General features: G+C 37.5%; 1 protein-coding gene across 20 annotated transcripts in view; it reads left to right on the top strand.

Annotated features, from left to right (window-relative positions):
* HERC1 (HECT and RLD domain containing E3 ubiquitin protein ligase family member 1) overlaps window positions 1-23913 on the top strand; it is a 170647-nt gene that overhangs the window by 135973 nt on the left and 10761 nt on the right. For 18 of the 20 annotated variants that reach the window (XM_019755324.2, XM_074327595.1, XM_019755327.2 and 15 more), the window contains 22 exons: window positions 927-1197; window positions 1338-1551; window positions 2324-2583; window positions 3314-3441; window positions 4161-4288; window positions 5097-5297; window positions 6529-6659; window positions 7637-7836; window positions 8217-8322; window positions 9809-9955; window positions 10304-10405; window positions 11444-11617; window positions 12834-13127; window positions 14211-14276; window positions 14448-14573; window positions 15423-15561; window positions 16598-16779; window positions 17483-17638; window positions 18410-18532; window positions 19664-19766; window positions 20557-20726; window positions 22037-22175. In XM_019755324.2, coding sequence (XP_019610883.2) covers window positions 927-1197; window positions 1338-1551; window positions 2324-2583; window positions 3314-3441; window positions 4161-4288; window positions 5097-5297; window positions 6529-6659; window positions 7637-7836; window positions 8217-8322; window positions 9809-9955; window positions 10304-10405; window positions 11444-11617; window positions 12834-13127; window positions 14211-14276; window positions 14448-14573; window positions 15423-15561; window positions 16598-16779; window positions 17483-17638; window positions 18410-18532; window positions 19664-19766; window positions 20557-20726; window positions 22037-22175 — 3560 coding nt within the window. The remainder of the gene's footprint in view (window positions 1-926; window positions 1198-1337; window positions 1552-2323; window positions 2584-3313; window positions 3442-4160; window positions 4289-5096; window positions 5298-6528; window positions 6660-7636; window positions 7837-8216; window positions 8323-9808; window positions 9956-10303; window positions 10406-11443; window positions 11618-12833; window positions 13128-14210; window positions 14277-14447; window positions 14574-15422; window positions 15562-16597; window positions 16780-17482; window positions 17639-18409; window positions 18533-19663; window positions 19767-20556; window positions 20727-22036; window positions 22176-23913) is intronic. The other 2 variants (XM_019755330.2, XM_019755337.2) reach the window with 1 other exon arrangement.

The raw sequence follows: 23913 nt of genomic DNA on the forward strand, positions 1-23913 counted from the left end.
GTCTTCAGACAAATGAAAATGAAAACCCAGTGACATACTACCACATACCCAACAGTATTGCTAAAATTTAAAAGACTAGGGGGAAAAGGTGAGCATGAGGATGTGGAACACACAGACCTCTCATACCCTGCTGGTGAGAAAATAAATTGGTACAACTGTTTTGGAAAGCTGTTTGATAGCACCAACTAAAGGTGAATATTAACTTATTCCATGACCCAGAAATTCACTTCTGGGTATACAGCCAACAGAAATGCTTGCATATATGCACCCAAAGACATAAGCAGGAATGTTCACGGCTGTACTATTCATCATAGCACCACACTGGAAACCGCCTGATTGTCACCTGTACAGATAAATTGTGGTAGATTTCATTTATATGTCAGTGAAAATGAATAGCTACTGCTATAATACAACAACGTGGATGGGACTTAAAAGCATAATGTTGAGCAAAAGAAGCCAGACACAAAAGAATACTTTATTATTTTAGTTATATAAAGTTCAGAAACAGGCGAAACTGATTTATGATTTTAGATGTCAGAATAATGGTTACTTTTGAGGGCATAGTGACTGAGAAGGGCCCGAGCAGGCTTCTAAGGTGTTGGTAGTATTTAGTTTCTTAATCTGGTCATTAGTTGCAGGGGTTTGTTCCATTTATGCCCATCATCATTTGTGAACATTCCTGTATGTTATATTTTGGTAATTCAGTTATACTTCAAGCATATGTCAACATTTTTTTTTAAAGTTTCAATAACAGTTAACAGCTTACATAATATTTTTGGACATCTTTTAGGACATGTATGACTAGTGATACTACAGCCTACCGTTTATTTTGGTTGTTGGTACTATGGATGTTATGTGGGGTTCCAAATGGTCCCTTAAGAAATTTGTTTTCTCTATCCATCTGATGTGTTTTCCTTTTCTGGTAGTGGTTCCAGTTGTAGCCTGGCTGCTGGTCTTGAATCTCTGGGACTTACAGATATCCGAACGCTGGTTCGATTGATGTGCTTGGCGGCAGCAGGGAGAGCTGGCCTCTCCACCAGCCCTTCTACCACGGCAGGAACATCAGAACGCTCACGAGGTGGGCACAGCAAGGCCAACAAGCCCATCTCTTGCCTGGCCTATCTGAGCACAGCAGTGGGATGTCTGGCATCAAACACACCTAGTGCCGCAAAACTCCTGGTACAGTTGTGTACACAGGTAAGCTAGTTTTCAGGACTTTTCTTGTTGCATTGTTTGTTTCCAACAGATTCTTAAAAGAACCTTTTGAGGTGAAATCTTCTTTTTGTTCCAAAATTATATGTAAAAATTAAATTTGTTTATTCCGATTGCCTCTTCAGAACTTGATTTCTGCTGCAACAGGTGTAAATCTAACCACGGTCGATGATCCAATTCAGCGAAAATTTCTACCCAGCTTTCTCCGAGGAATTGCCGAAGAGAATAAGCTTGTAACCTCCCCAAACTTTGTTGTAACTCAGGCCCTTGTGGCATTACTAGCAGACAAAGGGGCCAAACTGAGACCTAACTATGATAAGTCAGAAGTTGAAAAAAAAGGTAAGTTCCATACCATTTAATTTGTATAGTCTTCTAATCAATTTGTATAGTCTCCTTATCAATTTATTCATGTTTTTAAAAATGCATTTTGGCAGTGTGGTATGTGATGAATTATATAAATATATACTTCTTAAGTTTAGATCATAAAAGAAGTGCATGGATACTTTTTCATTGTGCATAGAAACCAATATTAGAAAATGTACCAAATTAGTCTTCATTTGATTAGATTATTTTATTAGATTATGGTTTGAGTCACCATAGATAATAATCCTGGTAGGTTTCCTTAATAAAATTGAGATGAAGATACTGCTGTTTTTCTCTCTGTCTTAAGATGATAACACTTTGGAGGGACTGCTTAATCATACGACCCTTCTCTTCATCAGGACCACGTGGCCAAGAGAGATGGGTCTTTGGATCTATCAGCTCTGTCTCTTGACTGGCTGTTAAGATCACTTTTGAGCAGCAAAAGCCAAATTCTTATTCTTTAGGGCATGCTTCCTCTGCCCTGGCCTTCAAATTATTTCTGCTGCATTCTCAGTCTATGGGTCCTTAGAGCAAAGACTATTGATTGATGAATATAAATGTACATTTGCAATGAAAGCGATTTTTTATATAATTTGGTGTGAGATAAATGCTTTATACCTTATGTGCATATGTTAGTGAAATGATTGCTTACAAAAGTGCTAATTCTTAAAAGATAGGGTTTAACCCATTTTTGTTTGTTCATCACCACCAGCTCTCACCTGGGTATTATTTCATTGTTTCGTTTAAGGAGATTTAACTGCTCAATTGTATGTCCATCCTTCCTATGATCCTTCTGGTGTAGGCCCTCTGGAGCTGGCTAATGCCCTGGCAGCTTGCTGCCTCTCCTCCAGGCTGTCCTCACAGCACAGGCAATGGGCTGCTCAACAGCTCGTGCGCACTCTGGCTGCACACGATCGCGACAACCAAACTACTCCACAGACATTTGCTGATATGGGAGGAGATCTCAGAAAATGCTCCTTTATCAAGTTGGAGGCTCATCAGAACAGAGTATGTATTTTGAGCGCCAAGTGTGTTGATCATCTTATGGAAGATAAAATAGTTTCTGCCCTTCTCAAAGAACGCCAAGTGTTAGGTCTCTCTCTCTCTCACACACACACACGCACAATTATCAATATTTATCTTGTAGTTACCTACTCTCCTTTCTCTGTATGTTGGGTTGACATTATAGTGTACAAATGGGAAAATCAGATGGGGGATGAGAAGAAAATCATAGGGATAGCCTCACAAAAATGAAGACTTCTGCATGCAAGAGGAAAAGAAATTGGCCTCACTGTTTTAATCTCACCCACTGGGCCCAAGAGCAGTGACAAGGGCAGTTTAGGAAATGAAGCCCAGCTTCTGTTATTTAACTAATTTTAAAATCTCTTGTTAGTCTGTGTTATTTTATAAAACATAAATATGTTGAAGTACTTATACTTTATTGAATTAAATAAACATGTTTTTGAATTAAATAAACTTGTTTACTGAAAATTCCAACAGTTTCAGATAACTCAAATGAGTTTGGGCATAGTACTTTAAAATATACTTCAAATGGGTATATATTTATAAGCTAATTAGAAAAGAATGAGACCATGCATGCTGCATTATAACATGGATGCTTTTTATTTTACAATTTCATGGTAGAATTTTTTTTTAATTTGATAGAACTTTTTCAAATGATAGAATCATTTGAATCAAAACTTGCTCAAGCATTGCTGGACTTTTTCAACTTTTCTAGGTAATGACTTGTGTTTGGTGTAATAAAAAAGGACTCTTGGCTACAAGTGGCAATGATGGCACCATCCGGGTGTGGAATGTTACCAAGAAGCAGTATTCACTTCAACAGACCTGCATGTTCAGCAGACTGTGAGTGCTGATGTCATCCTCTCTTGTATAACATTTAAAATAAGAGAGCTCTAAACATGCTTCATCGTGGCTGTGTTAATGTAATCAAATTGTTACTAAAATATTTCAGTTTTTCTTTTAGAATAGTCTTATATCCCCAATGTGTTTTTAAATTTCCAGGATAGTAATTCAGCAAATAAAAATTTTAGCTATCAATAGTTGGACTTACTCAGAATTAAATCAAGATAAATGTTCTAGCAAATAAATGTTCAATTCTATAAAACAGTAGGCTAATTTTCCATCATTCTTCAAGGATTATTTAGGAATTAGAGTAATGATGTTTCTTCTGTAGTAGAATGTAGCATCTTCTATAGACAGACAGCTGTAGGTATTTCTTTTCTGAGGACTTACCTAGAGATGAGACAAACAAGAATCAGTGTCTTCTGGATAATAACCACCTGTACAACCCATACAGAATCAGAATGTCTTTATTGACAAATTATGGACTACATTAAATGGTGAATAGTCTAAGCATCACTCGTTTATAATTCCACATTTTTTACATTATGACAAACAGTAGCTACTATGTGATTGTCAAATACTGCTAGCCAAGCTTTTGAAATGTAAGAATCTGCTATTATGTACCGAGGTGTACATAAAACAATTACTTTAAGAATTGGGATTTAGTTTATGTTTGGATGATGGGGATTAGAATTCCATTGATATCTATTATATTCTAGGGAAGAGGGTACTGAGGAAAGCCTGGTGTCACCCAGTGATCCAAGTTTCTCACCTGTTTCCTGGAGTATCAGTGGCAAATATCTAGCTGGGGCTTTGGAAAAGATGGTGAATATCTGGCAAGTTAATGGTAAGACTCATGTAAATAATAGTAAACTACTGAAGGTACTTTTTAAGCCTTTCTCTTAGCCTTTGGCAATGGCCTCCCTTCACCTTGAAACTCACAATCTGTTAATCAACTGTGAAAATCTATGCATAATATGTTTAAAGAGGACATGCTCATTTCCTGATTTTCCTTTCTGGGAGTTTCAACTAACCTGGTAATCATAAACTAAAAATTCTTTTCATGTACCACTGAGTGTTCAGAGAAGGGTTTGAGAAGAAGTAGCATTACTGAATTTTCAGCTATGTATTCTTTTGAATCACTTGAAATATTTCTATTTATTTTGTCTGTTTCACAGGTACAGATTTGTAAATTTTAATAATACCTCTCTGGACAGTAAAAATTATCATTATAATCTTGGACTCATCAGTATTTTTGTTTGTTTTTGCATATTTGAGGAATGGCTGTTCTATTTCACATATTTGAAGGAATAGCTATCCTTACCTGTAGGTACAGTTCTTACGTTAATTTGGTTTTCAGTAATTATTAGGAAAGGACTTAAGTGTTTGCCATTTATACACTATTTTCTTTTACTCTTCTGTAAAGCTACCATTTTTGTAGCTTTACAGAGGAACCTATTAATTTGATAATCTATGTAGTATGTAAAGGAAGGATCCTGTCTTGCAGTCGTATTCATTAGTAGGCTATTAGGAAATTGGGGACTGCTCTAAGTGTATATTAGAATTAGGTAGTAATTATTTTTGTTCTTGCTTTGTTTTTAAGAATTGCTTTTAAGAATTAAGTAACAACTAGTAAACATTTTGTCCATCTTTAGGAGGAAAAGCATTAGTAGATATTCAACCTCATTGGGTATCTTCTCTGGCTTGGCCGGAAGAGGCTCCAGCTACAGCCTGGTCAGGAGAGTCTCCGGAATTATTGTTGGTGGGACGGATGGACGGATCTCTAGGACTGATCGAAGTTGTTGATGTGTCTACCATGTACCGTCGAGAATTGGAGCATTGCTATCGAAATGATGGTAAATGACTTACATCTAGTTAAGAAAGTGTTCCCCCAAGTTAAATAGAGTTAGTCTTTTGGCATTTGCTTTTAAAAATGCTGAGTAAATATTACTTTTGACTATGTTTTCTAATTTATCCAGGTGGTATTTCATTTTAATTAGTTACTAAGTTGAAAGATATTTCTCTCCCAACCTTTACCACAGGTCTCTGCCAAAAGAGATACAATATTAATATACTAGTCATTCATCCTTTGTGTTAGTGTCTTATCACTTACAGCAGGTTCCAAATCTCCCTTGAAGGTTAGGAATGTTCAAGAGAAAAAAGATAATAATCATTGGTAGAGATGAAATTGTTAACGAATGAATGAAATGAGGAAATGGGGGAAAGAGGAAGAGGGGAGTTCGTGGTCTGACAAGGGATAGTAGTCAAGTCCACTTTCATTTATTTTCTCACTTTATTCCCTTTGGATTCGTAGGCCTATTACTAGATAGTTTTTGTTAGTCATTTTAGGAGATTGGGTATTTCAGCGTTCACAGCCCCAGCTTAAATGGTACTGTGTTAGCAGAACAGAACAGTTTTGGGGTTTTTTTTGTTTTTGTTATTTTTAGTAGATAATACAGTCATAGGGTTCAAAAATTTTTAAGTTTAAAAAGGTATAAAGTGAAAGTTTTTCTTCCATCTACTCAGTTCCCATGTCTCCCTTCTACTTGCACAGATAAATACTGTTTTTTTCTTTTGTAGTTGTCCAGTGTTATACATACTTAAAGACGCATATATGAATATAGATTGTTAGAGTAGAATATGTTTGATAGAATATGGAAACATACTGAGTATGGAATATTAGCAAAAGAAGGGACAGGTAATTTTCTTTCTATGATGTGGATCATTTCACTTCTCAGTTTCATGGTAGATTCTGGTCCAAAAGGAAAGCACCTAGTACAATTACTTGAAATCAGCAAGGGAATTCAAATTTTGTCTTTCTTTTTCAATAACCACCTGAAAAGAATGAAAGGTTAAAAATGAGGTAGTCCTTGTCACTTGTAAATAACACTTTTAAAATGAGTTACATGAAATCCCTGCAGTATGCCTACATTTTGTCTAAATTCAATACAGAGATGTTTGAAAACTTACTTGCAATGGTTCAATAGCATATATTTGTTGCAAAGCCTCTGTTTTTTAAGTTAGACAATGACAAATACATTTCTCTCTTTTTTTTTCTTTTAAAATTTTTATTTTGTTCTATGTTAGTGTCTGTAACTTGCATTGCTTGGTTCAGTGAAGATAGACCATTTGCAGTGGGATATTTTGATGGAAAATTGCTATTGGGAACAAAGGAACCACTTGAGAAAGGAGGCATTGTTCTAATTGATGCACATAAGGTAAAACATCTTTAGTAGATGGTAACGTTTTCTTGTTTCTTACTGTAGTGCTCCTTGATACTAGTTTCTTTAAAACAATGTTTCACATCAGTCACTTATAATATTCTATCATTATACAAAGTCTGTGGACCATGTATATACATGGAAAAGTCTATGTAAGAAAGCCATCAAGCCAAAACAGAAGTAAAACCAAAACAGTGAAATAGGAACATCCTTGGAACATCCCCTGTTAAAGTAAATCCCACTAATGCAAGAAATTCCATCTATGAAGAATGATTCTTTTACCTTAAACAGAGATTGCCAGTTCAGATGTTACAGGTAGGCAAGTGACATAAATGCATGAAGCCAGTAGTTGGAAGTGGTGAAGGAGTGTTTTAAAAAAAAAAGTCAGAAGGACACAATGATAACCATATAAATACAAAACATGCCCCAGGGGTGGCCAGTTAGCTCAGTTGGTTAGAGCGCGGTGCTCTTAACAAGGTTGCCCGTTCGATCCCCACATGGGCCACGGTGAGCTGCGCCCTCTACAACTAGATTGAAACAACTACTTGACTTGGAGCAGGTGGGTCCTGGAAAAACACACTTAAATAAAAGTTAAAAAAATAAATAACATACCCCAGATTCTCATTAGTATTTGCTATTTTGGTATGAGGGGTGCATTTTTTTAAGTTTCTTCTTTTTCATATTTTAATATAAATAAAAATGACTCTTAAAATGTTAATGAGGGGTAAATATTCCTTCTGAATCGGGATTTCTTAATTATTCCACTAACATTTATTGAGCTTTGACTGCAGCAAATATATATAATGCCGACTATATTAATGGGTGAGTTGGTGTCATGATTGGGAATGATATAACAGTATCTGATTTGCATATAATGTTGATTTCCAAATAATAGAAGTATGGGTTCTAAATATTGAGTTTAAAGTATTTGTGAAGGAAGTGTTACTATGACTTTTTTTCCCTACCATTTCAAGGATACTCTTGTTAGTATGAAGTGGGACCCAACAGGTCATATTCTTATGACATGTGCCAAAGAAGAAAATGTGAAACTCTGGGGGCTGATTTCAGGATGCTGGCGCTGTCTACATTCACTCTGCCATCCATCTATTGTAAATGGCATCGCTTGGTGCAGCCTCCCAGGGAAAGGACCCAAGCAGCATTTACTAATGGCTACGTATGTTGTAAATTTGTGTGTGTGTGTGTGTGTGTCTCTTAATTTTCATAGACTGTTACTTGCATAAAATGTGTTTTCTCAATAGTCTTATACAGTTTATTGCTAGTTACTAGTCTTCAAATGTGTAATACCATAAGATCACCTTAGAGAAATAAAGAGCAATTTTCTAATGTGAATCTTCATATGTAATCTTCTTATCTGGGTGTGATGTTAGAATATCAGTCCTAGTTGTATTTCTTAGATTGTAGCATGCCTACTACAAATAAATTTTAAAATAATATCATTTAGTGGTAGTTCTATCAGGTCTTAATTGATTGTTATTTGAAAATACTTTTACTTCTGCATATTGACATGTTTTGGTTTTATGTGATTATTTTAAGTGGCTGTCAGAGTGGCTTAGTATGTGTTTGGCGTATTCCCCAAGACACTACACAAACCAGTGTAGCTGGTTCAGAAGGATGGTGGGACCAGGAATCAAATTGCCAGGTAAACATTCTGGTGATTTTGAAGACCTTATCTGACACCATAAATAGTATATGTTATGAAAGTAATCCTCCCTTAATTACTAAGATACTGCTGTATCCCAAAGGGTAAGATCCATTAGGGAAACATGAATAATTGTCATGCTTTGTATACTTTCTGAATTTAGTTTACTTTTTTATAAATCACAGACACCATAATTGCTTGTTAAGGTGAGATACTCAATAAATACTGAGTGGTGATCATTTATAATAATGGGTGTAATGGACACTACAAATAGACAAGTCCAAAGTTAGGTCTTTGGTTCAGTGAGATAGGACTGCCACAGGAGCACACCTATCCAAAGTATTAATGTCTCCTCCTGATACCAGAAGTCCCCCTATGAAGAACAATTTATTTACCTTAAACAGAGGGTACAAATCCACATAGATGCTTACAGGGCTAACAGTCTAGGCACGTAATATAAATTCCTGAAGCTGGGAGTTGAAAGGTGTGGAGAGGGTTTTAAGAAAAAACCCAGAAGTGCACATGCTTCATATGATGGGCACATTACCACAAAGCTGATCGTCACCCTCAAGAAATGAGAGCCTATTGTTACTAAATTGTCTAATTTTTTTTTTTTGATAGAAGCTAAAAAATCCAGTGTTTTAAGTAAAATCTCCCAATGTTAAACATTGGTACCTGATTTAAGATTCTTTACAGCACTGGGTGGCCAATCCAATTGCATCCCTGAGCTACCAGTTTGCAGCCTCTGTTGCTGTTTCTTTTGTCCATGACACAAATATCCCTGAAAGAAATACTATGCTTTATGTGATCTTTGGGTAAATGCATACACCTGGTATTATACTCTGTCATAGCTAGAAGAAGAGGGAGCTCGGGCAGGGAGAAGAGGTGAGGAGGGATGGGTAGGTAACTCACTAATGGGAGGAAAATATCACAGAGGTGGAGGTAGAAGCACTAAAGATAAATCTAGTTTGTTCTTTATGCCAGAGAGTATTTGGACAGGCCTTACCTATCTTACTTCTAAAACCTGCAGAGCAAATACGGAATTAGACATCACATGACAGAACCATCTGCAGCAAATAGATGTACCTGTTTTTGTCAAGGCAGCATGTACAGTTCACAAATGTTAGAGGCTAAAAATGAAAACTACATTGTTAAATTTGTGAAATTAAAACACTCATTAAGAAGTAGAAGTTACAGTTTACTTATCTCTGAGGGATAATTGGAACTGAGGAATGTAGTCATTTCTGCCACTTTGAAGATTAAGAAGTTAGCTTAGAAGTGTTTCAAAAAAGATGAAACTCACCTTTAGCAAAGGAGAACCAGGTTAATATTTCATTTTCTCAGTTAGCTTAATCTTTCTGAGAGTTGTCCTTCCCTCTTCTCCAATGTTATACTGAAATACAAAGTTTCCAAGAATTAATTATTAATCTTGAATTTATAAATTATTTTAATCTTAATATATGTTAAAAACAAAAATGAATTGCAGGATGGATATAGGAAACCAGCCGGAGCCAAGTGTGTTTATCAGCTGCGGGGACACATCACCCCAGTTCGGACCGTTGCCTTTAGTTCTGATGGGTTGGCCCTGGTGTCTGGTGGACTAGGTGGGCTCATGAACATTTGGTCTTTAAGGGTAAGAGTATAGATGTTATTTTTATCTTAAGAAATGTTTTTCATTAACTTATGTATGATAAAAATTAACCCAATCAAGCCTAGGAATATTTTATGTAGTAATATCTTGAATACTGGAAAACTCCTTTCAGAATCCTCTGCCCTTTAATTTTTTTTTTTTATTGATGATAAGTTCTTTTAAAGTCATCGAGGCCCTAGAAAATTGAGTAGTAGGTATGTCATTGGACATCATCAAATTTAGCTGAAGTGTAGATTTTAGAATATGTTTTTATGAATGTAAAGTATAAATTTAAAATGTAAATAATAGCCAAGGTTAAGTAATGCATATTATAAATACATTTCATTTTAGGATGGCTCTGTCTTGCAAACTGTTGTGATAGGCTCTGGAGCTATTCACACCACGGTATGGATTCCAGATGTTGGGGTTGCTGCTTGTTCAAATAGATCAAAGGTAATTTCAGTTATATCAAATGATAGGGTATAAGGCTGTAAGGTATCTTAGAAATCATAGTCCAAACATCCCACTTTACAGAGGAGAAAACAGATATTCAGAGGGATTATTTCTTGCCCAAGATAATGCAACTATTTAGTGGCAGAAAGAAAAGTAGAACCCAGGTCTCCTGATTTATAATCTAGTACTCTTTCTATTATACCCCAGACTTCAGTGAAGTGCTTAGTTATTGAATGACTTCATCTCCATTGTAAGTTATAAAGTGGATTTTGACTTTCTGCCATGAGTTTTGAGATAGCACTAAACTGTCTCAAAAGAACTTTCTCTGAAAAGAAGGACTATCTCAAAGACATTTAACTCAAGTATACACAATATATTTTGGTTTCCAAATTTAATATTCTAGTAAAAAAAAAAAAAAATACTAGCCCCCTACTGCTGTGAAGTAATTCTATGACATTATCCCCTTTAATATTGCCTTTTATACCCTTAATGAATAGAGCCACTGTACTGCTCTGGTTTACATTCTGTGTGGTTAAATGATACTAAAATAGACCTGTAAACCTGCATGAATAGTCCTGCTAGAAGTAAGACACAGAACCAGACCCTAGGCAGTAGTGGCCTGTGTAGAATAAACCATAGAGCCACAGTTCAAGTAGTGCTGCTTCTTTTGCATATATGTCCCTCAGCAGACAGAGTAGTACTTCCTTTAGTATCCCTGTGGTCATGTCAGACTTTTAAAATATGCTAGATACTTTGTCCTCCAAGTCCTATGTAATAGCAAATAATTCCTGTTGTCTCTTAGAAGAATCAGCTAATCCAAGGTAGTTCACAAATTTTATGGTTCTTATTCACTTGTTTTCACTTAGGCAAAATTTAGGATGTTTTGAAGTTCATAGGCATTAAAAGTACACCATAAAATGTCCAAAAAGCAAACATGTTTAATGCAATTACTGGAAGGAATATCTCAGATGTGAATGGTGATAGAATTTTTTATCTTTTATTTAAATAAATTATGTGACATGATTTATTTTCCATCAGGATGTTTTGGTTGTGAATTGTACCCCAGAATGGGCTGCTGCCAATCATGTTTTAGCAACCTGTAGGACCGCACTGAAACAGCAAGGTGTTCTGGGATTAAACATGGCTCCCTGCATGAGAGCGTTTCTGGAGCGGCTACCCATGATGCTTCAGGAGCAGTATGCCTATGAAAAGGTGATTGATTTCACTCATTCCTACAGATCTACAGATACCTGGTGCTTTGGAATTTGAATTACAGCTTTGAATTTACCCCTTAAGAGGATGAGGTCTGAGGAAAATACATGGGGCTATTTGGGCAGAATCAAATGAAGATAAGTCATGCTTAAAACAGTTGTTCAGTAATCCTAAGTCTACTCCTACTTTATTTTAGTGAGAGTAAAGTTTAAAAATAACCCTCAAATTTGAATGGTGTTTTTATATCATTCTTTTTCAGATTATTTATTCACTCCAAAACTTCTTAAAATACCTGTGCCTCAGAGTATTATCTTCCCTTTTTTTTTTTGCCTATATATCTATTTTTGTGTGGTTTTGTCATCCCAGAGTTGGGAGGTGGGAGTGGATATGTGTCAGAGTGGACATCTTCTCCCCACATCAGGTGAATCCTTGTGGAAAGTTGTATGGAAAAGCTAAGTTTGACTGAGTAGGGTCATTAAATACTAGAATGAGGAATTACAGAATTTGTTCCTGTGTATGTAGCCTGTCTTCCAGGCCTTACTAGTCACAGTGTGCTACCCCTAGGTAGAGTGATTTGGGTTTGATTTGGGAATTTTTTGCCAAGCTACATTAATATAATCAACTGTTACCACACCCAGTTAATTTCACTGATGCATTTGCCCACAATTTATTTTCTGAATCACTTAGTCTGTCACAGAGTTGCTCTACTACAACTAGGGAGCACCATGAAAGAAGGATTTTCTTTTGGCGGCTACCAGAGTTCTCTTGGTAAATGAGGAATTGTGAGAGGGAGCAGTTCTCCGTGATTCAGTTGTTATCTGTTTGCCTTTCTTTTTTTCTAAATCAAGAAAAACTACTGAAAATATGCTAAACAATATAATATCCTGAATTGGATTCTGGAGCAGAAAAGGGGTATTAATGGGAAACCAAATAAAGTTGTGTTGTTTAGTTAGTACTGTATGAGTGTTAATTTCTTAGTTTTGATCAATGCACCAGTTATGGAAGATGTTAACATTAGAGGAAGTTGGGTGAAGGGTTTACAGGAATACAGGAATTATCTACTGTCTCTACAACTCTGTGTATATCTAAAGTTATTTCATAGTAAAAAGCTTAAAAAACAGTGAACTTAAAATTACAGGCTATCAGATTGCAGTAGGTTAATTTAGAATATTTGTCAGAGGCTCTTCAGCGTAATGTCCTTGCATTTTTCTCTTAGCCTCATGTGGTTTGTGGTGACCAGCTTGTTCACAGCCCCTATATGCAGTGTCTGGCTTCCCTTGCTGTGGGACTTCATCTGGACCAGCTGTTGTGTAACCCTCCAGTGCCACCACACCACCAGAACTGTCTCCCTGACCCTGCATCCTGGAATCCGAATGAGTGGGCCTGGTTAGAATGTTTCTCAACCACCATAAAAGCTGCTGAAGCCCTGACCAATGGAGCACAGTTTCCAGAATCTTTTACTGTTCCAGATCTAGAGCCTGTTCCAGAGGATGAGCTTGTATTCCTAATGGTAAATGTAATAGGAACTGCTGTTCTTTGTGGCTGAGATTGTATCATGGGTGTTTAGCATGTAGCAGCTTCTCAGTAAGTATTTGCTAGCTTGAATAGCTAGAAACATACCCTTAGATAAACTTAAAATATTTTGCTTTCAGTAGTCATTTTTGATCTGCTGTCAGGCCTCTGTGGTGACAGGGATTGATTATATGAGAACTAGAGCTCTTATAAACTTGCTAGCTCTCAATGACATAGTCCCATATTTTTCCTTTTTTTTTTTTTTTTTTGTTCATAAGTGCCTGTAAGTACCTTATTTGTATATATTTTAGCATCTTTTCCTGGTCATCTTGTAAGGTTTGTTTCATGTATAGATTCTAAATTATTTGGCACTTCAATCATGTTTGTAATCACCATGAAATAAGAATATGGAAGAGCATTCTGATTGTATTTGAGTGTCTAGCAATATAAACTATAATGTAGGTACTGCAGGCCAGCTCGTGATCCAATACCCCCTGGACTTAATTAAAGTTTATATATACAAATATTTAAATTTATAAATATAGATAAAATATAAACAGACATGAATTGAGGAAAATTATCTAAATGAGAACACTTTAATTAGGAAATGTCCTTCTGAGCCCATTTGCCCCAAATCTGTCATTTTGTAGATGAGGAAACTAAAGCCCAGAAAGATGAAGTGACCTGTTCAAAGCTATACAGCAAGTTTATGGGACAGTGGCTCCTGGACATGACCTTATTCCTTTGGGTGCTCAGAAAACATAAATGGTTAGCTTTGAATCACCAAGGTGATAGTGATAGTTGATAGTGAAAGTGTTTATAATAAAGGGAAATACTAACAATGCCTAAAGTCAAGTTTGGCATTGTAGAACTGGCTTAATTTCTCATATTACCAAGTTCTTTTTTGTAAAGACTAAGTTTTAGAAGAAGACTTAGTTGTTATTAGGTTGGTGCAAAAGTAATTACGGTTTTTGCTATTTTAATCTTTTAAACCGCAATTACTTTTGCACCAGCCTAATAGTTAAGAACAGGTAAATTGTGATTAAGCAAGATTGATCCTGACATTTGCCCTGTCTTACAGGATAACAGTAAATGGATTAATGGCATGGATGAACAGATTATGTCTTGGGCAACTTCCAGACCTGAGGTCAGTAAAGATGGACATCACTATATGGTGGTTCCAGTAAATCTTCTGATTGTAAATGCTTGTGTGTTTGTGTCCTGGTGTCTCCCACAGAGACCAGCACACACTTGGTACCCAGTACCTGTTTGTTTGAATGAATGAGAATCTAATTTTGAGATGATTGTTGTTTTCTAGGACTGGCACCTTGGGGGTAAATGTGATGTCTACTTATGGGGTGCTGGCAGGCACGGACAACTGGCAGAAGCTGGAAGAAACGTAATGGTACCTGCAGCAGCTCCCTCATTCTCACAGGCCCAGCAGGTAACTATCAGGGTAAAAAAATGGAGAAGAAACTTGGAAACTGACAGTTCTGTCTGATTCCTTTGCTGTCAATAACACTGGAGGATAAAATTTGTGCATTTCATAGTCTATTGTAAGGAATCACTAAAGAAAGGCATGATGTTATAGCTTCCAAATAAAAGCTTGCCTAAGGTTTTTATCAGACTTAAGTTGTATTAATAAGTTTCTAAATTTTTCTTGCTTTCACGTCTAATAAATTAACATCTTGAAGCATTAGGCCTTTCCAATACTTATTTATAGAAGATACTTCTAATTATCAATTCTCTCTTTGGAGCTATAGACTTACTCGGATCTTTAACCAGATTTCATTGACACCCCTCCCCTCTTCTAATAATTGGGTACTATATATCCAAACCTTTCCTGAGGCCACTGCTTTCTCTTTCGTTCTTCTCTACCTCAGTAAGTCCCAGAATGCACTATTCTTTCTCATGTATATCCCTTCCAGTTTATACCTCTTGCTGACCTCCAGTCTTTCATATTTCCCGGTCACCCTTTCCTCTTTCTTATTTTATCTACTTTGTTGTTAATATTATTTAAACTCTTCACAATTGTCTGAAATCCCTGTAAATAACATAGTTCAAACTATCTTAAAAACTCAGGTGAGCCTCATACATCTCTTAGTTAAGTAAGCAGTTTTGTAACAATTAAGGGCTTACAGGAACCCCCTAGTTACATTAACCCTTCCCCTGTAGTGAAAGGATAAAAAAATTGATGATGGTATCTTAAGTATAAATGAAATTATTTTAAATATTTGCATGTTAAAGCTGTATAATAAAGGATAATATATTTAGCTGTATGTTTTTATACTAGGTCATATGTGGTCAGAATTGTACGTTTGTCATCCAGGCCAATGGCACAGTGTTGGCTTGTGGGGAAGGAAGTTATGGCAGATTAGGACAAGGAAATTCAGATGACCTTCATGTGCTGACAGTTATTTCAGCCTTACAAGGTAAAATTATCCTCAATTAAAAGTTGGTCAGAAACTATGGCCTAACTGTAGGAATGTTTGCTTATGCTGGAGCTCATCTCAAACTTTCCCTAGATAGTCACATAGGGGTTTCACTTATGTTGAGATTCTCTTTTAGGCACGTACAGCCCTAATTCCCATATTTTAAGCTGTATTATTTTGCAAGTTATTTATCATAGCAATGGTAGAATTCAATGGTATGAATAACTGTTTTAAGACCCACTAAAGAATATAAACAAATTCTTTAAAATTGCAAAACTATAATTAGGCAACTGTTAATAGCAGTAGCCGTCATGCATGTGTTCCATTAAAATTGAAAATCCGTTTATATGGGAATGTACTAAAGACTTGAAGGGCATCTCTGTCAGAGTTCTCTATGACTTAGAAAAAGAATACCTCTGGAGAAACCACTGCGGGAGCCTCTGGTTTGTTCTTAAATTTTACTGACTCTGAAGCCTACACAAAGAGCAAAGAGGGTTTTTTGGTTTTTTTTTTCAAGTTAAAGAGTATAAGTCACAAGGAGTTTAGAACCAATTCCTGAGTAGCTCCTGAGTTCTCCTTGAGATCCAAGTGTGAAGAGCATAGCAGTGAGGGTGGGAGGGCTTGGTTCCTATCTGGTTCTACTACATCCTGCCTCTGGGACCTTGCACAAGTTACTAGACCTTTTTGTGACTCAATTCCCCCAGTTGTAAAAGTGGTGACAATAATATCTGCCTCATAGGTTCTATGCGAAGATAGAAAATGAAGTAATCCGTTAAAGCATTTATAGGAGTAGCTAGAACACAGTCCTTTATAACTGCTCCTGTCACCCTCCTCTTCCTTGTCACATCATTATTTTATATGACTGCTCCCAATTTGGTAGGCTATTTATGCAAATTTGGTTTAAAATTAAGAAATTGTTTTTATTTCTGTAGTCCCATTTTGGCATATATCGATTCAGAGAATATTCTTTAGCAGCTGCAAGTAAAGAGGGAGTTTAACATACAGTGACTCTTACTGGGTTTCTGCTCTGTTCCAGGCTTTGTGGTGACTCAGCTGGTGACATCTTGTGGTTCCGATGGGCACTCGATGGCCCTGACGGAAAGTGGTGAGGTCTTTAGCTGGGGAGATGGTGATTATGGCAAACTCGGCCATGGGAACAGCGACAGGCAGCGGCGACCCAGGCAGATTGAGGCCTTACAAGGAGAAGAAGTGGTGCAGGTCAGGCAGGACATGGATAAGTTTGCCTTTGAATGCCTTTGAATGTGAACGTACTAGTTGTCGATTCAAATTTAGATAATGGGAAATAACAGTAAAAATGTATTACACAATCATAAGAGAGTCACTGTATCTGATTGTTCATATTCATTCTGTCAGCATCTGACTGGCTTTGGAATTAGAATGGACTCCTTTTTCCGGAGCCAGCTACTTGGCCCAGGCTAGCGTGCTATGGGTCCTTGGAGGAATCATTGTGGGATTTAGCTCTTGCCACTCAGTTCTTAAGACACCAGTAAATGAAAAGCTTTGCTTTCAGCCTATCATTATTGTCACAAAGGTTGAGTTCATACACATTTTCTGGAAAATCTTATTAGTGATCTAAAGTAATACTGTAACATTGCATAGCACCTTAGATTTTACAAAGAGTTTCCCCATTCATTAGCTCATGTAGTCTGGGTCATCTGTACATAGCTGAAGAGTAGCAAGTTGTTCCCAGGTATGCTGTTTAGCTTGGTCTTCCCGAGGATGGTGAGGTAGATCAGGTTTGGGGGAGCAGGAAAGTCACTGGGCAGGTGTGACATACTGGTCTTGAAGATCCTGATTTGTCAGTGACATTTATTACCATATTAATAACCAAAAATAACTGATTTCTTTTTTTCTAAGTACCCTTTCTCAAAAATGTTTTTCTCCTTGGTTCTATCTGTAGATGTCTTGTGGCTTCAAGCACTCTGCAGTGGTAACTTCAGATGGCAAACTGTTTACCTTTGGGAACGGTGACTATGGTCGTCTGGGTCTTGGAAACACCTCTAACAAAAAACTTCCAGAGAGAGTGACTGCACTGGAGGGATATCAGATTGGACAGGCATGGAATAAGTCAATGCTCACTGTATCTAATCATAGTTTCTCATTTCCTTTCTGTGCGCTTAGACATTCTCCTTTCAGGAACGAAAGAATCACCAGTTATATTTAATCTGCTGTACATCTGATGTAATCTGATGCTTGGCCTAATTGAGAATTTTTCATGATTTTTCCCCTATATGAAAATTCACATTTTAACTCGTTTGTTTGTTTGTCATATAAGTTTGTTTGTCGTATTTGGTTCCACATTAATTCAAGATGTGAATATTTTAAAACCCCCACCTAAAGTACTAATACAACTTGATGTAAAACCTTTAAAGAATACAGATTTTTGTGACTCCTGTCCAGTAGTCTGGAAGTAGATCGCTGAACTGCTGCATCACTGATAGCTACTGATGTTAGGCAGTAATTGTCCCAGTCCTGTGCACATTGAGACTATCTCTTAACAAGGAAATAAGATATTTTTATCTTTTTCTGTATCATACCTTAGACTTCTCTGGTGTGAAGGAGTATTTTTGAGTCACATGTACTTCTATCTTCTATACTCTGATTCTGAGTTAGCCTCAGATAACTGAAGGATTTCACGTTGAACAAAAAGTTATTTTTTGTTTGTGGACATTAGGAATTATTTCTCGTTGACACATTTTGGTTAACATGTAGAATCTTTGGAAACATAACCAAGTTTTTCACTGAAATGAAAAAATGATTCCAGAAACAAGGGTATGTGTTGTAGGTATTATGATTTGCCTTACTGAATACCCTGTTATTTCTCCAGGTGGCTTGTGGCTTAAACCACACGTTAGCAGTGTCAGCTGATGGCTCCATGGTGTGGGCTTTCGGAGATGGGGATTATGGAAAACTGGGCTTAGGAAATTCCACGGCAAAATCTTCGCCTCAGGTCAGTATTGTCTTTAGTGTTTCAGACAACAGTTTTCATTTATGTCAGTACCTCTTTTTAGTTGGAGATAATTTACCTTTAAGATTTTTGGTAATTCATAATGGAGTTCAGAAGCTTTTGTTATTTATTCTTAAATGTTCAGCTTTCTAGATTTTGGTTTTAAATAAGCCATTAATAGTTAAACTGGATGTAAAAATCTGCAAGGATAAGTGTCTGTCTCTGTATACGGGCTGCGTACTGTAGCACTACCTCCCATGTAAAGAAGAAATAGTTATGAACATATATTCAGGGTGTCTTATAGAGGGAACCATGAATAATCTTTTGTAACCTTCTGCTTGCTGCTGCCATCTCTGCTTATTATTACCACTGAATTATACAGGTATGCACCTCCCTTTAAAAAATAATAGAAAGGAAATCCGAGTGCAGAAACAAATAAATTAGAAAATATTATTTACATTATAGAAGTTTTCTTGGCTCTACAGAAGACTTCTTATACAATTATTTTGTTTTCTTAACATACCGGGAGTGCCAAATCAGGGGTGCCAAATAAATGTGTACACATTTTAAGAGATGTTATCTTAAAATGTGTATACATTTTTTGGGTACCCTCTGTATATAATAAGCATCATGATTTACAAATATCCAATTTATATTCAACTCCATATTCACCGCTATATATAGTCTGTGATACATTGTAAACTATGGTGAATATTCAGCTTAATTGACAAAGCCAGGAAGCCCTCTCTGGAGAACAGATAAACCAGTTACTGTAACTTCTGAAAGCAGGAAAAGTCTAACTGGGAGCAGCCCATGGCTTTACATGATCTTGCAGCGGTCTTTAAAAGGCCACAGGACTCCTCGGTTTCTGTTGCCCAGAGGAATGCTTCCACCTTACATGAGGCCTGGGGATTTTAATCAAATGCCCCATGCATACTTCCTCCCCCAAATTCAGGTAGTTTGACAAGCAGTATGGGAAAATGTCATTTGGGAGTATGGATTTGGGTGGAAAGAGGTAGGTGACTATTAGTATTTTTTATTGGAAGATAATCCTTGTGTTTATACATCTCGGTCGACAAATTCAATCGTTTTTTTTTTCCTTTTTGAAGTGTGTGTTACACTTTTGTTTTGCAGAAAGTTGATGTCCTTTGTGGAATTGGAATAAAAAAGGTTGCTTGTGGAACCCAGTTTTCTGTTGCATTGACCAAGGATGGTCATGTGTATACCTTTGGCCAAGGTAAGGCATTTTCAAAGCATTACGTTGCTTGTTTTGTGTGCATATGTATTATACAAACATTTGCCTTCCAGTTTTATAGAAAGTGACCTAAATTGAGTCATTTTTTGCGCTGGGTGATGAGTGGACACTGTGACCTTCAGGCGCTAGCTACTTTTCTGCTCCGCTCTATGAACTTGGTCGTAAAGACACTCTCCTCCCCATTGAGGGTCCCTTACGCCAGAGCCTTCACTCTGGTTAGAAGGCTGCTGCGGTTGGCAGTTAGGAGCTACTCATGGCTCTTGACAGTACAGTTTCAGTGCAGTGGTGAGAGTGGAAGGTAGGCTGTGGAAGGTGGCCAACCCAGACAGGCCTGGAGGACATGGAAAAACCAGGGCTGGCCTGCACTTTGAGAAGCAAAGGCAAGGGGAGGGGTAGGTTAGAAGTTTGAGGACAAGACAGGTCGAATAACGTCTTTTCTTAGAATGCGAGAGCTTCAGGCCTTTGTGAACTACATACACACCAGCCCTCTCAGATCTGAGGGTACCGGAGGTGCCTCTTGATTTGAAATAAGCTACTAATTTTAGATTTAATTGTATTCATTTTTATGAATAAGGACACTGACATTTTACAAAGAAACAGTTTCAAACTTTCCATTCACTCAGAATCCAGTACACCTTATCAAAAGAGCAGCTTTTGCCCCAGTGAGTTATATGTCACTGCTATGCCACCATAAAAGTTCAGTGACTCTTTAGAAAGCATAAAAGGACTGTGCTGTGCCATTCGTAAATTTCCTCCTGCTATTTTTTTTCAGATCGCTTGATAGGCTTGCCAGAGGGGCGTGCTCGCAATCACAATCGACCCCAGCAAATCCCTGTGCTGGCTGGAGTGGTCATAGAAGATGTGGCAGTTGGAGCTGAACACACACTTGCTTTGGCATCAACTGGAGATGTATATGCCTGGGGAAGCAATTCAGAAGGACAGGTAAATATTCATCTTACGTGCTGCTCTCACATCCTAGAAATCTGACCACATTCCTCATTTGGGAAACAGGTAAGTTAGGAAGCTCATCCCACCTGTCACGGTGCCTCGTGCGCCCACTCGTTGTGGGGCTGGTTTGTGCGTCCACTTGTTCATGCTCGTATCTCTGTCTTGATTGTGGCCAAGAAAGTATTACACGGTGGTTTAAGGGAAAAATCACAGCAAGGTGATTCAGGGAGTTAACTGAGTAAATGTACAAGTATGTGTCTACATACATTGCTAGGTGCCTGACACGTAGGAAGCAGCACTGTGTAAGTATTCGCTTCTGTCATCATCATCGTCATCGGTGGTACGTGAGATTAGTCCTAGGAGCATCAGTTGGTCTGGAAAATGGAAAGAATGAAACAACAATACTTTTATATTTTATAATACTATAGCGTATAAAATATATTCATGTGCGTGCAGGAAGTCTTGTCACCTCCATTATAAAGAGGAGTAAACTGAGCCTCTAAGGTTGCGAACAGATTCGATGTTGATGTGTTTAGCCTACCCTGTATATGGAGGAGGGAGGGACTTCAGTGGGAGAGTCTGAGATGCCGGCTAATACACTGGCTTTCACCCCACATCCCCTTCCTGCATCAGTCCTCTCAAGTTCAAGGTCCAGTAACATCCCTCATGGCCTCATTTTGGTACTGTTGTCTCCTCATCACTGTCATAACAGATGGGGAAGCTGCTCATCGTGGTTGCACAGTATCTTACTGAGAGGGCAGTTGATTTTTGAGGAAACTTCGGGAGGTCCCTGACAGGGCCTTGACAGGATCCTCCGTAATGATGTTGAGGTGCTTAGCTGCTGAAATGCTGCTGTCCCTGTCAGACCCTAAGAACAGAGATCTAGAGATGACAACCTGCCTCTGTGTATGTTTTTATAATTGCTTATTTATTGTTACAAAGGCAATCCGTGTTAAAAACCAAGAAATCATGAGTTTTAAGTGAAAGCTCTATAGATCATTCTGTTTGTTTTAACTCTCTAAGAATTAATTACCTCTCCAAAAGTGGAAATCAAGGATGTGTTCAGTCATTAAGACGCAGCTGCTAAATTTGGAATGGCCTTGTTGTAGCTTGGTTTTTAGGAGACAATCTGAGCTGTGAGGACCACGTTGATAGAGAAAATCAGAATTAATTTCATTATTTCCATGCTTGTCTTGGTACAGTTATTAACTTACTTATATCTGCTACCATCTAAGACAAATTTCATCATCTTGGCTTCCTCTCTTCCTCTTTCTAATTGAATCTCTGATTGAATTTATCCCCAGCTTGGCCTAGGCCACACCAACCACGTTCGAGAACCGACCTTGGTAACAGTTTTGCAAGGGAAAAACATACGGCAGATTTCAGCTGGCCGCTGCCACAGTGCTGCATGGACAGCGCCACCGGTCCCACCAAGAGCACCAGGTGAGGGATGAAATACCCATGCTCCTGCACCTTCTCTTTCAGCAGTGCCCAGCTGCACTGTCTGCTTGCCAGTTTCAAACTGCATCCAGACGTCATTCTGAAACCATCAAACCCCACACAACCAAAGCACTCTTTGTGCTACCAGCACTGTAAATACTTTCACAGCAGGCAGTTCTCCTGCAGACTTCATTATGAAGCAGTCCCTCTCTGCATATTACTTAGGCAAGCAAAAATTTATAATTTTAGAGCATCAACTAAGTATGTTTTTATATAAAATAAAGTAGCTTCCTAAGGCCTACTGTTAAGAATAAAGATTAAAAGCCCTGAGCGCATTTGTCAAATTCTTCACTCCAGTTAACCATTTGAAACATGATGTTGTTGTCTGTGCATTGGCACAGAAAAAAAAAATTGTTGCCATTTTACTCCAGCATGTAACAGTACTGATGGGCTGTTTCTACCTTTTTGTTGTTTGTTTTGCTTTTAATTTATTATGAAATCTTTATAGAGCTACAAAACTATATAAAGAAAAATAAAGTGCATATTTGTGTACTTAACCATCCAGCTGTGTACTCCCCGGATTAAATCCATCTTCCATTCCCCACAAATGTAACTGTTGCCTTAAATGTGGCATTTATCATCCTTACACATTTCTTCATATTTAGGCTGTTTCTTTCCCAGTTCCTCAAGCCCTTTCTTTCTACCATCCTCTGTTGTCTATGGCCTTATAATTTCCCTGAAGCAACCTTGTACCTGAGAGCTCAGCATTTTCTTCCCTTTTTGCTGACCTCTCTACTTCTAAGCCACAGGTCCTTGGGAAAGACTCTCCATAGAGGTTTTTTTCCTGTTAGATACCCTAAGAGAGCAAGGCAGGACTTACCAGTAGGTCCAAAAAAGCAGAAGATGGTTTCTGGCTAACAGAATCCAAAATGAACAGTGCTGCCCACGTACTGACATTTTCAGATACTCAGGAGGTCTCCAAGAGGTTTCCCCTCCCACTTCAGGACAGAGGCTACACAGTGTGGTGGGTAAAAGTTCAGACTGGAACCACATTGCCTGGCTTGAATCCTGGCGCCTCCACTTACGAACTGAGTGACTCTGAGACTCAGTTTCCTTGTCTATAAAATGAGGATAATAATAGCACCTATCGTAAAGAGCTACAGGAGTAAATGAACCAATTCCTGTGAAGGTCTTAGAATAGTGCCAGGCACATAGAAGTACTCAATAAATGTTAGCTTTTATTAATAATAGTAAAATGCCTCTGTGAACTGAGCTGTACAAATCTTTATAGGAAACTCAAATAAGTTAAGTATCTTGTTTTTACTCCTTGTACATTTTTATAAGAGAGTAACCGTGGATATAGTTAGTCCTTGTAGTCTTTACTTCTCCAGAGCTGCTATTCTTGCAGTAAAGCATGCGCCCATTTCTTTCATTCTGTCATGGTCACTTTCTGTCAGATCCCTAGTGAGTGTGGGAGGTGGCTCTGCTAAGTTGCTCATTTCCATTTTCCAGAACTTTCTGCCTGGTCTTGACCCACACTGGTGTTATTATGAAGATGACAATTACTGAATATGAAAGGAAGAATTTGGGTTTTTCTGTTTTTGTTTTTTTGTGAAGAAACTATTTAAGTCCCATAATTAAATGGAAAACTATATTAAAGGAGAAAAAAAGTTTCCATAATAAATTAACGGATAGAGGAATTGATAAATATGTGATTAAGCAAATGTAGCAAAACGTTAAT

Source organism: Rhinolophus sinicus, linkage group LG03 (assembly GCF_036562045.2).
Source record: "Rhinolophus sinicus isolate RSC01 linkage group LG03, ASM3656204v1, whole genome shotgun sequence".
In the NCBI taxonomy this organism is placed as follows: Eukaryota; Metazoa; Chordata; class Mammalia; order Chiroptera; family Rhinolophidae; genus Rhinolophus; species Rhinolophus sinicus.